General features: G+C 40.2%; 1 protein-coding gene across 4 annotated transcripts in view; it reads left to right on the top strand.

The window, feature by feature from the left end:
• The window catches only part of AUH (AU RNA binding methylglutaconyl-CoA hydratase), a 159,609-nt gene that overhangs the window by 131,505 nt on the left and 9,219 nt on the right, over positions 1-18,885 (top strand). For all 4 annotated transcript variants that reach the window (XM_060015103.1, XM_060015102.1, XM_060015101.1 and 1 more), the window contains one exon: positions 17,812-17,999. In XM_060015103.1, the coding sequence (XP_059871086.1) occupies positions 17,812-17,999 (188 nt within the window). The remainder of the gene's footprint in view (positions 1-17,811; positions 18,000-18,885) is intronic.

The following is an 18,885-nucleotide window of genomic DNA, read 5'->3' as shown; positions in this document are numbered from 1 at the left end:
GTTTTTTCCTTTCATCTCAGAGAATGAAAGGAGAAGATGAGGGGAGGCAGGACTCACCCACCACGGGCTGGAGGCAGTCCATTATGCAGCTTTATAAAAGTCCTTTCCCAGGGCTCCCTCCACCTACTCAGGGCCATACTGTTTCCCATGAGATACACCCTTTGTTCCCCAGCTAGAGACAGGGGCCTTGGAATCTTAGGACAGCAGGTCCCCGGTGTACACCAGCTCTGCTCCTGTCCCCATTCTCCACCCCCAGACCCTGTGTGTACTCTCTTTCCAGCTTGAGATAGAGAGGATGGGTAAAAACCACACATGTGCACATGGAGTGAGATAACATGGAGTGAGAGGGTTGTAGGTGGAACAGCTGCCCAGGTTTACTTTCTGACTCCTGCCTTACTAGCCCTGACTTGGCGCCTCTGTTATCCTGTCTACATGGAGGATAATGATAGTCCTACTTCATAAGGAGGTTGGAAGGATTAAATGAGATAATACCTGTAAGTCACTAAACACCAGAGTTTGCTGCTCTGAGCAGGTGTCAACTCCAAGTACAGGTATACCCCACTTTTTGAAAGTTCCATTTATGCCACTTCACTTTTATGAAAGACCTACATTAGTACCTGTTTTCACTCACCAAAAAGAAATCTGAAGAGGGTTTTCACTTTTGTGAAAAAAGGTGAAAAATGAAAATAGCGTTCAGGGTTTGTTTTGCAGCAGTCGTGACAGAGGTGGCATGTACCCCGAGCAGCGACAGTGGCCCCGCCAAGTTCCTTCCTCAGGAACCTCACTCAGCATCAAGCTGCCATAGCTTTCAGCTGTGTCTGTGAGCATCTGTGCTTTATCTTGATTGATTTTGTGCATCCGTTAGCATAATGTGTCCTAAGGTAACTGCTTCTTTGCTTTATGAAGCCATTTTGGCTTATGAGAGGTCTCATGGGAACACTCTACTTCTGGATAGCCAGTAAACCTGAAATTGATATCTCATAGATTTCTCACTTCGGCACTTTTCCTACTCAGTTATCCTGATCTCTCTGATCTTATTTTCACTTTTGCCTTCCTTTTTACTAAATCCTTGCTAATTGTTGAAGGTGATTAATGGTTAGATGAGCATGATAATTCCTGCCTTCTTTCTCCAGCTTTCCTCTTATCAGATAAAAACCAAAATGGCTATCTCCCTATTCTGTAGGATAGCCTGATGAGAAGAGGGACCCTGTCCCTCAAAAAGTGCTTATTAGATTTTTAAAATTTTCTTGGGGTGCTTTTTCTTCTAATGGGAAAGGGGTTTGTGGTAGTATTGACACAAGGTTTTGTCCATTTGCCGTCATTGCCCCACATGGCTTCTATGTTGAGATTTGTTCAGAGTCCCACCATGCTGCGGCCATACTTGAAATCTGTAGTGTGCATTGCCTGGCCTCTGCTTTTCAGTGACTGTGCCACTTCCTCTCTCTCATTGGTCTTTCCATTCCCACTTCTCATTCCCTCCCTCACTGGTTTTCAACTGTTTTTGTTGCTTTTTAAAGAGAGTTGAGGAATTAACTCTGAGCTAGCCAAATATCTACCCTAGAAAAATCTGCAATGTATATTAATTTGTAATCAATGCATATTATATCTCCAGTGTGTATAGAATTTTTCATTTAAAATACTGACAGTATGGCTTAATTTTAATATTTGTATCCCAAACTTAGTTTTTCAGAACAACACCTGTGTCAATCCATTGTTGACATAAGCCACGTATTGTAGAGTGGTTGTGACAGAACTTTTATTGTTCTTGCTGGGATGGCAACAGTTAATACCTGTTTTGTCTGAAAGTTCCCTTCAAATGTTCTCCTGGAACAGGGAGAGGACAGAGGTTACCTCTGGAGCCTCCCATGTGTGGGCATGTAATCAGGACATGCCAGAGGGAGTAAAGGGCAGTGGCCAACCTGTCTCATCCTGGTCATTTGCCCACATACTCAGCAGTGCACATAAGAAGCTAGTTGTGAGATGCAGGTAAGAAGGAAAGGAGTGTCAGCCTTTAGACAAGTTAATTTCACATATATTTTACACCCAGCGGTGCCTTAGTGTAGTTTGAAATATGAAACTTAATATGTTTTTAATATGTAAAAAACATGTTTATTAAAACTGCAGCTGTGGTTTTTGTTCATTTATGAAAGAGCTGAGTAACTACGAGAAAGATGGGTAACCAAGAAGTCTACAGGTGGCCAGTGTTTGGGGGTTTCCCCAGTATTTTATTATGACAGATTTGTTATTTTAATTGACGTTCTATTGATCCTATATAGTGACCATTTAAAAAGTACATATCAGATAATTGTAAATTAGCCTACTGGACATGAAAAAGCAATAGATGTGAGTGAATACATATCTTATTATAATATGTTGTGGGTAGTTTCTGTCCCTCATTTAGGGAGGGATTTTAGTTGTTTTATAGCATATGTTTGTTTTATTTTGTTTCAGGTGTGGGGAGAAGGTTATTTATTTTTACAGGTTTTCTGTTTTTCTTGCGACATGACTTAGAATTATGAAAAACTGACTAGATGTTGGATATATTTTGTAAAAGTAATTTGTTTCCAGTAAGTTAGAGTTGCTTCATCTTGCTTGGATATGCTCTGAAGAATGGTTCATCCCACTTTCTTAATATGAAACAGTTGTTGACTAGTTCTCTAAATAATAAAATCTTATACTGTCATTTCACAAAATGTTTCGTGGTTCTCCCAGTGAGGAATAATGCTAGTTAGTTCATCTTTATAGTTTTAGCCACTATGAAATATCTTTTTTTTTTTTAATTTATTTTGCTCATTATGCTTTTTTTCTGTTCAGTTTAACAAACAAACAAACAAAAAAAAGTGGGCTGTTCCCTACAGGAGACCTCAGAAAGGGCCAGGGTGGAGGCATGGCCACACTGGCCGATGCACCTTCATCTCAGGGTTTGTGCCTTGTGGTCAGTTCCACATCTTTTATGCCTCTGGCCTTTTCCTATGTAACACTAGCCCTAAAAAACACAGGATAAAGTAGAGACAGGCCAGTATCAGAGAGCAGAGAGTGAGGGGGAGGAAGATCTGCCACCAAAATGGAAGGATGGCAGAAGTGTGTGTGCCTTCCGTCCTGTGGGCCTTGTGTTGTAATTAGTTTCTCTTCAGCCACATTTTCCCACTGGGAATTGACCACTGTGTGGTGCTTTTGATTTGAAGCTTTCTGCCATTGTTCATTGCCTCTGATACCAGACCCAGTGGGTTCATTTATCCTTTTGTTCCAGTTACCCAGTTATATTGTTATGCTGACTAACTCCCACCAAGGCCTTGCGTTACCAAAGGATAACTATTTGAGGAGCTGTGCATCTGGTCTCTTCTAGGGGGAGGTAGCTTGCCATTAGGAAAAGCAGGTGGGCTGCAGAATCAGACATACCTAATTCACTCACACCCACTGGTTTTCTAGTGGGCATGAGCTGGTTACTTTACCTCTCTGATCCTCTGATTTCCTGATTTATCAAATAAGAATAGTAATAGTAGTAGCCTCTTAGGATTCTTGCAAAAATTATAAGAAACAATTTGTTAAATTACATAGTACGTAGTAAATTCTCAGTAAATAATGGTGCTGCTGTGCCAGAATCTTCAAATTTTTATCATGTGACCTGCTTTTGATAAGAAAAATCAAAAGTATTCAGATCTTCATGTTCACTCCATTGTTTAGTCATTTAGTCAAATATTTATACATATTGTTTCTTTTATCAATAAGTTTCTACTTTACTTGTCCAGAAGTTTTCTGTTATCCAGAGAGAAAACATCTGGATATTGAAGATCTTAAGCCATTTATTAGATCCCCCCCCATTTAATGAAAATGTCAGGGTCCAATTTTTATGAAGTACAGAGTGTCCACTCTTTTTGCTGATCAGTTAATAAATCAGTGCATTTTAGAAAGTCTAGAAATACCTTTGATATGTGGGTGTCACTTTCTTTGCTGATCGTAGTTGGCAGAGACTGTTTTTAATGGAGTGAGCTTTACAGAACGAACATCTTCCATTTTATACTCTCCTTATTCCCCACCCCCCCCCCATTATTTTTTTCAAGATAATGGTTAACATGTTCTGTTCATCTCCTTGATTTTGAAATAATGAAAGATGATTTTAAAGTTTTGGGAAATGGTCTGAATGTGCTCTGGGAAAAAACTGCTTTTTGGTAAAGGAAAGATGGGCAGAAGAAAAGATGACCTTTTTACAATGTGTGTTGCTCAATCAATCTTAGACCCTGTGGTAGGCAGCCTCTAAATGTTCATGCCGTGTGTGATTCCTCTCCTCGTGAAGGCTGGGCATTTCGACTCACTTCTGTCTAATAGAATATGGCAGAAGAGGTGGGAAATCACCTCTCAGGTAGGTTATTAGAAGTCTGTGGCTTCTATCTTGTGCATTCTCTCTCTTGAATTACTCACTTTGGGTGGAGCCACCTGCCTTGTCAAAAGGTAGCCCTGTGGAGTGGCTCATGTAGAGGGAACCAAGGGAGTCTGTCAACAACCACGTGAATGAGCCTGGAAACAGAGAACTGCGGCCTCACGAGGGACCCAGAGCCAGTCCTAACCCATAGAAAGAGTAAATGTTTGTCGTTTTAAACCACTGAGTTTTGAGGTGACTTGCAATGCACGTGAAATAACTAATATAGTCTATATTTAATCATTAGAGATGATGAAACTCTGTCTTCTTAAATGCAGACTACCTGGTTTATGCTTTACCGTAGTCACCATCCATTTGGGTTAGGGAACGTTACTGCGTAATTGGTTTGTTTTCAGTGTTTGAGAGATATCAAGCTGTTAAATTTGATTTTGTTTATACTTGATTTAATTTATATTACATGATTCATCCACTGAAGTAAATGTAAAACATTGTATTTTTAGTAAATATCACTGTATTAAGGAAAGTTAATCAAGAATTTTCTTTAAGGCTGTCACATATATACATATATATATATGTATTTATATTCATTTGATACCACGATTATATACATATATTTATAAGTAATCTCAAGAGGGAGGAGATATCCAGCCTAGTCATAATCCTTGTGATATACTTGTAAATAACTATTATGGCTAAACCAAATAGAATATATTTATCATATATAATATATAAAGCATACTTATACAAATAACTAGGGATAAAATAGAAAATATATTACATATAGAACAGTCATGCATAAGTGGCATATTATGGCACAAAATTTTTACTATAGGTAGGAAATTTCTGTTACTGTGGCAACAGTAAATTGTCTAATAAATGTATGCCACGAGATGGAAATCAAAATACGGAAGAGTTCATTGGATCACTTCTTTCTTCTAGTTTTATTGTCTCTGAGCAATTACTGTATTTAACTTTAATCAAGCCTAGGATAGGTTTATGTTGAAGGCTGTTAGCAATATATCTGTTTCAATCTCATTTGTGATACCCACTTTTCTTGCATACGGCTCAACAGCATTGTAAGAACAGATGAATCATTTGGTTTCTGGCTCATTTTGGCATGACAGAGGTTACCTAGACTGTAGAACACACGTCTTTCACTAGCCATGTGCTACCTCTTCTCTTCCTGTGGGAAAGGTGAGCTGTGGGGAAGTCTGCAGACCTTGCACCTTAGCTGCAGTCACTAAGACTCTGTACATGTTGCAATGAACCGTAGATTGTATCAAAGTTCCTTTGGTTTTGCAACAGAAACAAATATTGCAACCAAAAATGAGCTCAGGAGAAGCTAAAGGGCAGGAAACTCTATACTTGGGCTCTCCAGTACTGTGGCTGCTGACCACATGTGCTATTTAAATTTCAATTGATTAAAATGAACTAAAATTAAAACTTAAAATTGAAGCTAGTCACGTTTCAGGTGCTCAGTAGCCATGTGTGGCTAGTGACTCCCATGTTGGACAGCCCAGAATCACCACAGAAAGTTATATCTGGCAGCACAACTTTAGATAAGCTTGCCTGGAAGCCTTTGCTTGAGTTGATGTATCCAACCATTTCCTCCATTCTTCCATTGCTCCATTTGTGATCCAAGTTGTGAGAGATAATTTGATTGGCCTGACTTAAGTCATTTGCCTACCCCTTGTCTATGCCGGGGTGGGAGACAGTTTCCTGTAAAGGAAGCCTCTGGCAACCCCCTTGGAGCCACCAGGGGACCTGAGTTCAGAACCTCCGCAGCTGCAGAGAGTGGCAGAGGAGCATGCAGCACTGTTGGTGGACACTGCGTGGCCCAAAATGGGCAAGTCATTTTAAAAAAAGTAAGGTACTTTGTTTCATGCAGTATATAACAATATATTCTTTGGAAGTTAAAAAATATATAATAATGCTTCAGATACTTGATGTAAGAAGTATACGTAGGGCTTCCCTGGTGGCGCAGTGGTTGAGAGTCTGCCTGCTGATGCAGGGGACACAGGTTCGTGCCCCGGTCCGGGAAGATCCCATATGCCGTGGAGCGGCTGGGCCCGTGAACCATGGCCGCTGAGCCTGGGCGTCCGGAGCCTGTGCTCTCCAACGGGAGAGGCCACAACAGTGAGAGGCCCGCGTACCGCAAAAAAAAAAAAAAAGTATATATAAACATTTAAAAATAAAGTTTTGTTCTTAATCTGTCTCTCTAACAGTGAATGGGATAATAGTCAAGAAAACTTTCTAGAATAAATATTAATGAAAGCTATATCGCAAAGGTTTTAATTTGTTGCTAGTCAGCTTAATTTGCTCTGGAAAAAAAAATGTTTGATGTACAATTTTTCTTTCTGTGCCCCAGTTCTTAAAAAGTCTTTAAGATTTTGCTAAGTGCTCCTTTAGCATAAGCCAAGCAGAGCTCAAGCCGATGTATTTTAGGTAGGTTCTGCTGGGGTTTAGCCAGTCAGGTTTTCCTTCTCATTTATTCCTGTCTTGTTTGTTTCTGTGTGTGTGTATGTGTGTGTGTGTGTGTGTGTGTGTGAGAGAGAGAGAGAGAGAGAGAGAGAGAGAGAGAGTGTGTGTGTGTGTGTGTGTGTGTGAGAGAGTGTGTGTGTGTGCGTGTGTGTGTGTGTTCTCTTATTGTTTTGCAACATGGTAAAAAGTAAAAAGCCTCAGGAAACAAAGTATTACAACACTTTAAACATTGGTCACAAATTGAAGAATAGATATTTTTATGCTTTTTTATGATTGTGACATGATCTATTATGAGACCAGTAATCATGCCATGTTTGTTCAATAGCACACTTCTCTTTCTTTGTAAAAGTGAGAGGAAGTCAGTTTTGTAAAGCATCTAGCCCAGATCTGTCAAGAAAGCTCTTGCCTAAAGCCCTCTGACAGAGTTCCACAGTAATCAGTTGAAACAGGCATTTTAATCCAAAGTTAACATTTTACTGTAATGTTTCCTCCACAATTCAAGGAAAATACAACCTTAAGTGGAACATCCTGTTTATGAGAGGGGATTTAGAAATAAATCAAAAGCGATATTTACTTAAGAAGTAAGAGTCAGAGATCACTTCTAATTGTATCAACAAAATGCCCTGAATGCAGTATCTATATAACTTTTCAACTTAAAGTATTTGTTGTAAGCATCCCCCTTTATTAGCATGGCTTCTTTCTCCATGAAGTCATAAGAGGAGGGAAACACAAAGACTAAAAGGAAACCCAGAAACAAAAACAAAAAAACTTGGAATTTTCTACCTTGTACATATTACTAAAACAGAATTTATAATCCAAAACTATAAATTATGTTCAGTTATTTACATATTACATTGTAATTGATTGTGAAATGTCAAAGCTTGCTTTAAATTATTTAAATACATGTAAATATGCAGAAGGAAAATAGTATCTGTACTTGGCTTAATCAGGTTAGAACTTTGGTCTGGGAGGAAAAGGGTGGCAGTCCCAGATTGTTGCCAGCAGGGAATACAGAGGAGTGGGAGGAGACCAGATAGTTTTCCTTTCTTGTCTTCTCTGCAAAGACAGGCTTTCTGTGTTTAAGCCACTGCTGATATAGAGGTTGCTACTTTAAGCTTATTTTAATAAAAGTGCTATAATCCCAGGAGGGGATTACCTTGCCTGGGGCGGGGTTGGGGGGGAGCGATGGTTCTTGATGCCTTCTCAAAATGATAGATTAAAATGATGGAAATTTTTTTAAAAGGAATATGATATTTCAAATATATTTTCATTCTGTCTAAATAATACATAGAGATGAAAACATTTTGTTACATGATTAAAACAGTTTTACCACTTGAGTTAGCACCCATTTTCATTTTTTCATTATAATAGAGCCCCAGTTTTATTCCCTATGCGATGGCAAACACTCCGCAAGAAGTGCAGCCTTGAGAAAACTGGCCCCCAGGTTTTGTGGTTGACTTCTAATGGTATCAAGGAAGTGGTTAGATCAAAGTAATAAAATTAAAGCTCTTTTTAAAGAGGCTGGCTTTAATAAAGTGGACAGTGAAAATGTTAAAGATCTGTTAGCATTCATAGCGAATTCCTGACTACCAAAGAACTCACTCCCGTGTTCATTTGTTAATGCTCATCCTTGATGCTCATTTGTTTGAAGAAGCAGAATCTTGAAACTCAATGCAAAATCATTAAAAGAATATACAGAACATGCATATGAAATCATGGCTATTTTAGGTAAGCTTGGTCACGATATGAGTAGAAGTGTTAAATTTTTAAATGCAGCTCCACTGAAAGGAATCAGGGCTCTGGGAAAGTGACTGATTCAAGGTCTGGGGAGGAGATGTTCAAGTTGAGCTTAGACCATTTTTGTGATACCAAGTAACAAGTTATCAAAGACTATTAAGGTCATGTCAGTAGGACCCTAGAGCCAATCTAAGTAAGTTCCCACTGACCAAAGATGGGGTAGTTTGAGCATCAGTAAAGATTAAAAACTGCAGTGGAGTCTAATACTTCAACTGTGTTAAAAGTTGTCAGTTTTGTGGTGGTTTCAAAGATTAAAAATTTCTTGGTCCCCTTTGGAGGATGCCAGGGAACCGCCTTTTGATCTTGAAAACTCATTTTTGTATTATTGATAGGTCACATGCAAAAGATATGACAGACACCATTTTGAGTGTTTTCATCCTGTTAGTTTGTCTGTGGCTTCAGACAGTGGTTCAGAGCTACCTGCTTCCCAAATCTGAGTGCCAAAAAGAGAATAGATTTGCACGTGAACAAACCCCAGGCATTTGCAGGTCTGCTTGCTCGTCATCAGCACGCTGTTGTTGACCTCCACGCTCATCAGGTGGCAGCAGTGACTCTCGCTCTTCCTCCTGTCACGACCCAACTTACCTCTTAACTCACCTCCTACCATCTATCTTATTAGCCCAGTACCCTCATGGTTGTACCCTAGATTTCAGCATCATCAGTAATGGCTCCATTCTGAATCTAGATCCCTGCATGTCACTCTGCAACATCCTAACTTTCCAGTTCTTTTTGGATCTCATCGAATCATCACGTCCATGGACATTTTCACTCTCAGCCAAGTCCTTCCTCTCCTCATCCAGTTTAGATTTCATGGTCTTTTGTGGCATGACTTACTTACAAATGACCTTAACTACCTTTGCACCCACCTCATAGGGGAATTATAAGGATTAAATGAGCTAATTAAATACCTATGAAGTGCTTAGGACAGTTGACCTGGTATTATTACATAGTGTCTGCACAGTACATGTCAACTATTGCTATGACCTAGCTCGTCTTTTCTTCTACTTGTCTCGTGAAGCTCCAGCTTACATGCCTGCTCTGTGCCTGCCCCCAGTCGGCTTGGAGTTTCTAGAAAAAAACATGCTAGTCATCTCATGGCCACAAATCTCCAGTGTGTAATTGGTTTTGCCCAGCAGTCTTGCCATTACTTCCCTAGTGTGTTTGCTTTCTACTCTCCAAAATGTGTGTTCAGATCTCTTTGCTTAATCCATCTACACTTGCAGACATTTTTGGTACAGATAACAGGAAACCGTATTTCAGGAGGCCTAAACAATAAGAAAATACAGTGTAATATCACAGGAAGTCACAGCATAGGGCAGTCTCCGGATTGGTAAGTTCAGCAGCTTAGTGACGTCTTTCTGCTGTGCCATCTTTAGTTTGATGATTCTGCCCTTGCTGGCTTCCATTATGGTCACAAGGTGGCTGTCATTGCTCCAGGTGTCACATGTAGACATGGAAGCATACTGGGAGAAGGCCTGTTTATTCCTGGGAGTCTTTATTTCAGTGAGGAAAGTCTTTCCTAGAAGACCCCTACAGACTTGACTTCAGTGGAAGAAGGCTCGGGAGTAGTGGTGGGGGTAGGTGTCCAGCAGAGCACCACCTTCCTCCTGCATTTCTGCTACCTCACTCACTTCAGTGGGCACTTCTCAGCGTCTTGCTGACTCCTCCTCTGCTCCTTTCTATCTAAACAGTCTCCCTAGGTGACATCCAGGCCCCTGGCTTTGAATGCCATCTGTATGATAGTGATTATTAATGAACATTAGACTGCATATCCAGTCACATGCTCGACTGCTCCATTTATGTATGTAAAAGACACCCCACACTTAACATGGCCAGAGTACACCCCTGCTGCCTCCTTTTTCCCAGTGTCAGTAAACGGCACTGCTTACTAATTACACTCTAACCAGAAATGTAGGCATTAGATTGATTTCCTTTTCTCCCTACATCCATTTTACTGGCAGTTTTGGACACTCACCGCAAATCCCTCCCCCTCTCCCTGCCTATGCTACCCTAGTTCAGTCCAAGCTGCTATCATACCTCACTCGGAGGACAGCAGTAGTCTCCAACTGGGCACCCCACTTTGATCTTGCCCCTACAGTCTGTTCTCTGCCAGCCTTACAAAGGATCTTTTAAAACACAAATCGAATTATGTCACTTTCCACTCAAAATGCTCCGGTGTCTTTACATAACACATAGAGTAAGATGTAAAACTACACTGCGTCTGTGTGATCTGAACCCTGCTTGTCCAACTTCACTTCTGCCACTTCCCTCACAGCCTTCTTGCCATAGCAACAGTGGCCTCCTTCCCTTCCTCAGTGCTGAGCTTGGCTTCCCCTTAGGGCCCTTGCATGGCTGATCTCATCATTGGGTATTCTGTCTGATCATGTCGCTGCCCTGTTAGCGTTCAGACGTGAGCCTCCCCAACCACCCAATCTAAATTAGTCATCTTATGATTATCTCAGAACCTTTTTCCCGGCCTTAAATTCTCTTCGTAACACTCACCACAACCTCAGTTCTTTCTTGTCCATGTGCTTGTTTATTGCTCTTGTTCTTCCCTTTCTTTATGTAAGATGTAAGCTTTGTAAGATCTAGGACGGCCTATCTGGTTCACTACTGTTTGTTCAGCACCTGAGACAGCGTCTGGCACATACTGGGTCACTTGACCAATAAATTAAGAGATTGAACGAATGGATTTTACCTGGGAAAAGCAGAACAAATAAACTCCCATCCAGCTTCATCTAACTATTTTTGAAAGAGAGAGAAAAACAAAACTCCTGGTATGTCACTGTATCATTCATGATATTGGAAGGCACACAGTAGAAATTGACTTTGGCTACCCTACATGAAGAGGAAATTTATTGCAAGGTTCCCAGAATCAATAGCTGGCTAGAGAATAAGGCTTAGAGCCCAAACTAGACCTTAGGAGCCCTGGAAACACACAGTCTGCACCATTGCAAGAACACAATACAAGAATCACCAGGTTGGCACATCGCTGCCCCTGCATTGCCTGTAAGCATAGAAAGTCTCCATGTTACAAGATCACCCATTCAGGACTCCTAGTCCTGAGAAATAACATCCAGTGGACCAAACATGACTCGGATGCCTGCCCTGCTGTTCCAGGGCAGAGAGAAGGAGGATCTTGGTCTCCACTGGAGGGATTCTTTACTGTCCCAGGTTGAATACAGCAGGGTGTATGTGGGGGAGTGTTCTCCAAAAGCAAGACCAGGATTTTAATGGGGGCAGTGGGTGTTGGGCAGCCGAAACATGACAGACATCGAAAGCATGTGGGTAGTTGTTCTGAAATTTCTCTTTGAGCCTGTTGGAGCCCTGCCACAAGTAGTGAACATCTACCTACCTCCTCCATCTTCGTGGCTCATAATGACCATAGCTTGTCCTCAAACCCAAATCTTCACTAGTGATTGATGTTCCCACACCACTGTTTTCAGAAGATGCTCTCAGATGCCCCGTGGCTTTCTGTCATCCTCACAGTAGTCCATAGGTCCTTCCAGGCCCAGGGGACCTATGGGATCTGGGCCTGCTCCAGCCATTCTGGTCTCCCTGTGCTGCTCTGTGAGTCAGACATGGTCCCCACAAGACCTGTGCAGTATCCACTCCTTGGTTCCTTTTGTTCTTGGCTCTAGTGTCACCTCCTCCGAGCCCCTCCTTGGCCATCCTGTCTAAACTGTATACACCCCACACCCTGATTCACTCTACTCTCCAACTAACAGTATGTATTTATTTGCTTATTGTGGGCTTCCCCACAGGAGTGTCAGCTCCTGGGAGCCGGGGTTTGTTTAGTTCACAGCTGTATCCATCTGCCCAGAACAGGAAGCTGCAATAACTACTTGAATGAGTGAATAAATGTGTCATTTTGGAAATGAGTTCCAAAAGAGGAATTCCAAAATGGTCCTGAATAACAAGTATACAGCGTTTGGGGTGACTATTCTGAAATGGTGCATATTCACTTGGTTATGTAAATTCTGTTGCCTCATTAAAAATGAATCATCTCCTACCTCATGTTTTATAGCAGTGGGTCAGCAGAACCCACGGAATCAGAATCTCCTTGATGACAGAGCCAAAGCAAAAAGCCTTAGAAAACAACTGGCATTTTCTGAGCATTCCCACATTAGCAAGGGAAGGGTCAGTGTCCAAGATGCTTCCTCTTCCTAGTAATGTGGCTTTGGCACGCTGTTTCTGCTTATTACTCCGATGGATCTTCATGAGGATTCATGGGCCACCACAGAATGCCTTTTTCTGGTAGATGATGAAGTGACTCAACAGTAGTTGTTTTTTGTGGAAGCAAAACATGCTCTGAATTTACTGCCCCTGGAAAGGGTTAAATTACTTGTATTTTAGCAGGAGCCTTGTGAGTTATTGTGAAAACTGACAGAAATACAGCTGATTCAGCTTCCGTTCATACTTCTCGTATTTGGTAGTACTGTGGGGTACCTGCCAAGAGTGTCACGGGAGTGTATGACCTCCTGATACCATGGTCCCTTAGTGTTAACATTGCAACCCAGGAGAGCTGAGGCTTCCCAGATCCTGGAGAACTTCTTGGGGACACAGGCAGGAAGTGGCTTGAGAGGCTCTTACCTGGTGGTTGGCTCTTTGTCTCCTTGTACTGTGCTCTTCAAAATTAGTGTAGCACTTTTATTCCTATTACAGTGTCATATTACTGTTGCAGAACAGTTTTGAAATACAACCAGGCAAAATGAATAAAAAATGATCATTATCTATCAGCTGATCCCACAGAGACAACTTTCTAGATACATTTGATATATGTATATGCCTACTTAGATTATGTACCTACTTATATATACCATACCTTTTATCAAGCAGCTTACAAACTTATTTCATAAGTTGCTCTTTACTGTCTTACCACATAGTGGATAAGAATCAGGCAGAGGTAGGTTTGGATCCTGTTTCTACAACCTAACTTTGTGACTTTGGGCAAGTTACTAAAACTCTGTGAGTCTCAGAGCAGGGCCCAACTAGGAGTCAGGGCTCCATGCTGGAAGCTCTTGGGATGGACACCAGTGTAAGTTTGAGTAGAGTCTCAGACCTGTGTGATTTTGAATACATTAGGGTGGCTGTCAGAGTGGAATGATTTTAATTCCACTGGGGACAACCCTATTTTTAGTTCTACTGGTTAATTTCTCCCATCATCAAGACTGTCTCTAGAGATGGCACTTTAGTGATCCTGAACTCAAATCCCTATTGGAACTAAGCAGGTTGTGTGATCTATAGAAGCAGGCCTGGTGTAAGAAAATCAACCAACAGAAATACAGCACACTGTCTTCACTTCTACCTAACTCAAAGCTAATATTGGAATTTAGTATTCAGAATTAATAATAGATGAATTGAAATAAATTCTCTTTAGTACTTCTTTTTGTATTTGGAACTTAAAATATCTGATGCCTTTTCTTCCACACCAGGTCTCAGTGGCACATCTTGTCTCTCGAGTTGCAGGATGCAATGCTATAGTGAACCTTGCTTCCCTAATGAGCTAATTGCTTTATTTCATAATAGAAAATAGCTGTTCATAAGCAGAGGTACTTCCAAACTGGACTGGAATGTTGGCATAAAAATATTTTCTGTTTGGAGTAACTATTCCTGAGATGGTTGTAGAAGTCTGAGATTCCACATCAATCATATTCAGTTTTTTGTGTCGTATTGCGCTGCAGTTCAGTAACTTCCATTTGTACGGCTCGTTGCTCACACTATCAGTATTAATTGACAAAGGCAAACTGAACAGGTCATATCATTTTTATAAAGGTTGAAATTATATACCTGGAGCCAGTGAAGGGTCAGTTACCTTTAATTCCATAAAGTAAAAATATAGTTCAAACTATCATTCTTTGATTTCTGCAAACTGAATGCAGCATATGAAAGTGGGCCAGATAAATTCTTACCAAACAGGTTTCCTAAAGATAAAGTTTTGGTAAGAATGAGCAAATTAAATCACATACTTGTGTAACTATTTAAGAATGTCCCTTTTGACAAGTAGGGTTAGGGAAACTGGATTTCTGCCCGCAAAAGAGTGAAGTTGGACCCTTACCTTATACTATATACAAAAATTACCTCGAAATGGATCAAATACCTTAATGTAAGAGTTGAACGTACAAAACTTAGAAGAAAACAGTAGAAAAACTTATGACGTTGGATTTGGCAATTATTTCTTGGCCGTGACACCAAAAGCAAAGGCAGCAAAAGACAAAATAGATAAATTGGATTTCATCAAAATTAAAAACTTGCATGCCTCAAAGGATACTGTCAACAGTGAAAAAGCAACCCAGGAATTGGGAGAAAATATTTGCAAGTCAGGTATCTGATAAGGAATTGATATCCAGAATATATAAAGAACTCCTTCAACTCAACCACAGCAGAACAACCCAATTAAAAAGAAGATATACAAATGGCCAATAAGCACATGAAAAGATGCTCAGTATCACTAGTTGTTAGGGAAATGCAAATGAAAAACCACAATGAGATTCCACTTCACACCCATTAGGATGGCTACCATCAAAAAACAAACACAAAGTAACAAGTGTTGGTAAGAATGTGGAGAAGTTAGAACACTTGTGCCCTATTGGTGGGAGTATAAAATGGTGAAGCTGCTATGGAAAACAGTGTGGCTTTTTCTCAGAAAAATTAAACATGCATTTACTGTATGTTCCAGCAATTCCACTTCTGGGTATCTACTCAAAAGAATTGAAAGCAGGGTCTTGAAGAGATGTTTGTGTACACGTATTCATAGCAGTATTATTCCTTATAGCCAAAGATGGAAGCAGCCCAAGTGTTCCTCAGTAGATGAAAGAATAAACAAAACATATTCGTGTAACGGAGTACTATTCAGCCTTACAAAGGAATGGAGTTCTGACACATACCTTCTGTCCATCATACAGAAGGACAAATACTGTATGATTGCACTTACATGAGGTTCCTAGAGTAGATAGCTTGTGATGTCAACCAAAAAAGCCAAATCTTGGATGCAGTGTTAGTTGGTGAGCCAAGTTGAGGATTTTTCCTTGGATCCTATGATGCAGGGTTTTCAACAGAACAGAAAGGTCTCTTCAGCACCAAGCCTCTCACACTCACATCATGCCCTGCAGCAGACAGTTAGGTTTGCATCCATTTCATCCATCAAAGCTTAGAGTTCAGTGCCATTCAGCTCTGTTTCATGGTGTTAGTTTCATGACTGTTCCTTTGTTAAATATTTATAAAATCTTTATTCCTGGAGAATCATTCCATAAACAAAATAATATGATGAATGGGCTTAAGTGGACTTGCAAAATATTGAGTTTCCTTTGAATAAAAAGTGCAGCACTAACAATGACTGTTGAGGGTCACATTTGTTGATTTCGACCAATCTACATTAAACTTTTCACAGAACACAACAGAGAATCATTTCCTAACATGTGCTTATCATGAATACTATATCCGTAAGTACTTTAGTCTCATGAAAATCCTCATCAGCTCCATGAGTAAATATAGCTATCTGGGTTGTATTATTTATATCTCTGTTCTAATCAGCTGCCATTGGAAACACTGTAAATAACTTGTCTGTTCCATATAGCTTGTTCCGTAAGTTTTCAGACCTATCTTTACTATACTGAGCAACATCATTGTTTACAGTTAGATTTAAATTTGTTAGTGCTTCATTTTTTCACACGTGTTTGTTGCCACGTTGTGTAAAATACCTTTAAACTTACCATCTATAACTGCTTGGGCTGTGTGAGCAGTAAGTAACTGCAATTTACAGAAGCAGTACTCATTTAATGTTCAAAAACAATCCCTACTGAAAATGTCAATCCTTTTGAGGTTTATTTTTGTTTCTTTTTTTTTTTCTAATCACCTATATTTTCAAAACATGGTCATCGTTCTCAACATGGTTGCTTAATAATAGCATCATAAGCTATGTTCTTCCAATGCTGGCGTGCTTTGTTTGTTAAACATGTAGGAATGTACTTAATTATTGAAGGGAAATATGCTTTCTTGAAACTTGTCTCCCCCCCACTTTTGGTTGAGATGTGAATAAGAGTATATTTTGCCTGCCTTTTAGTGTTGCTTAAAGAAAATCAAAACTTCTCAGTCTGTAGTACTGGAGTAGCAGGAAGTGGTGGAGGCTGTGGCAGACTCGAGTGCATTGCATCTAAAAGGTGCAGCTGCAGTTAACTTCCAGGTACAAGTTAGCTTTTATATGAAATTACCCATCCAGTTTATAAATGTTGGTAACTAGTGCAGAAAAAAAAAGTTTAAACTTTAGGGGCCAGAGAAACACAGTGAGCTTGTTCCGATGTTTGGCCATCAGTTTGCTTTTTGTCTTCTGAACCTTCGCAGTCAGCTTTTCTTTGGCCTTCTGGGCAGTCCAGCCGCCACTTTAAGGATAAGACTTATAAGATAAGATTTAGGATTTGCAGCTATTTTCATATTCTTATTGGTAGAAATTGAAGCTCCGAGTCAGAATATTACCTGCTTTTGTCCAGCTTTCTATTTAATGAGATCCCCATCTCTTCACTCAAAGATACTGGGGTGAGCAGATAGATGGATCTAATGGATTAATGCATCAGGGGATGATTAGCACTTGCACGGAAAAATAAAACCCTGGGACGAAGCCTATTTTCATGAGTAATTATCTGTTTTTATTTTCGTTAAATTAAAATTAGTTTATGGTTCATTTACTGTAAATTGTAAATGAGTCTTCAAAAGCACATGAGTTGAATTGCTCAGAATTTGATGTTTTATCTAAACTGAAAGCGAAATACCAAGCTTGATGGACCTGTCATTCCTCTGGTGAACCTTCTGAGGGAGAGAAAACGCCAGCCCCTGACCCCCTCAACTGCGGTGCACCCTGTGGTTCCTGACTTGGTAATGATTGTGGACTGGATTCAGGAACACACCAGCCATGGTGCAAGTAATGGTCAGTGTCAGGATCACTTAATAATGATATAAGGTTCTTAAGTACTTTTGGGATATTAATAATTTTATAAACTAATTAAGAAATTAGGTTCTGTCTTGAAATAGTTTTCCAGTTACTAATTTTGACATATAAACTTCTGGCCCTGGTTTGTTTTTATAAAAGAAGAAATGAAACATTGAAGTGTTGAAAGGGTGACAAATCATTGCCTGCATTTTCTGTCTCATCCCCTGTGCAGGGGGCACGCAGCGACTGCCACGTGCCATTGGGATGTCCCTGGCCAAAGAGCTCATCTTCTCTGCACGTGTGCTCGATGGCCAAGCAGCCAAAGCAGTGGGCTTGATCAGCCATGTTCTGGAACAGAACGAGGAGGGTGATGCTGCCTATAGAAAGGCCTTGGACCTAGCAAGAGAGTTTTTACCTCAGGTACTTTAATTGCATTTCCTTCTTTTACTCTTTTTAGATAACTTTATAACAAATTGACTAGGTTAATGTTAAGAGCCTTCAGAATTAAAATTAAGATTTGAAGATAATCTGAGGCCCCTATTGTAGCCATACGTTGATAATATATCACATACATGTTTATCACGTGGGACAGAACTTGCCAGCAACTTAAGTTAGCCCTTCTGACCTGACTGTACACGTGAAGAGAAACAGTGACGGATGGGCTGTCACACTGGATCGCCCCCAAACTGAAACACAAGTAAGGAGCCCAGAGTCGATTATGCCAAGTGAGCTTTCACTGAGATCCCATAACCTGAGATAACCTGCTTGAACAGCACCAGTTGTGTGTCTTATTGTGTTTGTTTTTATGGTGATGTAGGCATTGTTTTAACTCCTTTGTGCACAATATGCTTCCTCACAATTACACTTCAAATCTGGGACTCACTGCACATTTACTCACAGATCATAATCCTCATGAGTAATATTAATAACAGCGCATCTAGGGGCCTGTATTAGGGGTTTCTTGGTTCTCTCACTCTTTTAGGAGTATTTTTCAAATATTCCTTTCTTCTGAAATCATGGATTAAAGGATTTTTGTTATGTAAACAATTAGTGACTTGTCTTTATTCCTAATGGCGTGTAAAGTTTTATAACTTCTGGAGTCAAAATTACTTCCTCTCTAACTCAAACAGTATTTGTAACCTCTCAGTATTTGTAACCGAAGGCCATGGGTCCTTTTGGGAAATCTCATGAAATCTCTCTCTAGAAAAATGCATGCACCCTCCACATTTGTCTGGAGTTTCGCATCCAGTTTCGGGAGGCATCCTTGGAGTTCTTTGTTGTAAGACAAGGCCCAGGGCTGCTGTGA

Source organism: Delphinus delphis, chromosome 6 (genome assembly GCF_949987515.2).
Source record: "Delphinus delphis chromosome 6, mDelDel1.2, whole genome shotgun sequence".
Lineage (NCBI taxonomy): Eukaryota > Metazoa > Chordata > Mammalia > Artiodactyla > Delphinidae > Delphinus > Delphinus delphis.
The sequence above is the reverse complement of the archived record's forward strand: the minus strand, read 5'-3'. Positions and strand labels throughout refer to the sequence as shown.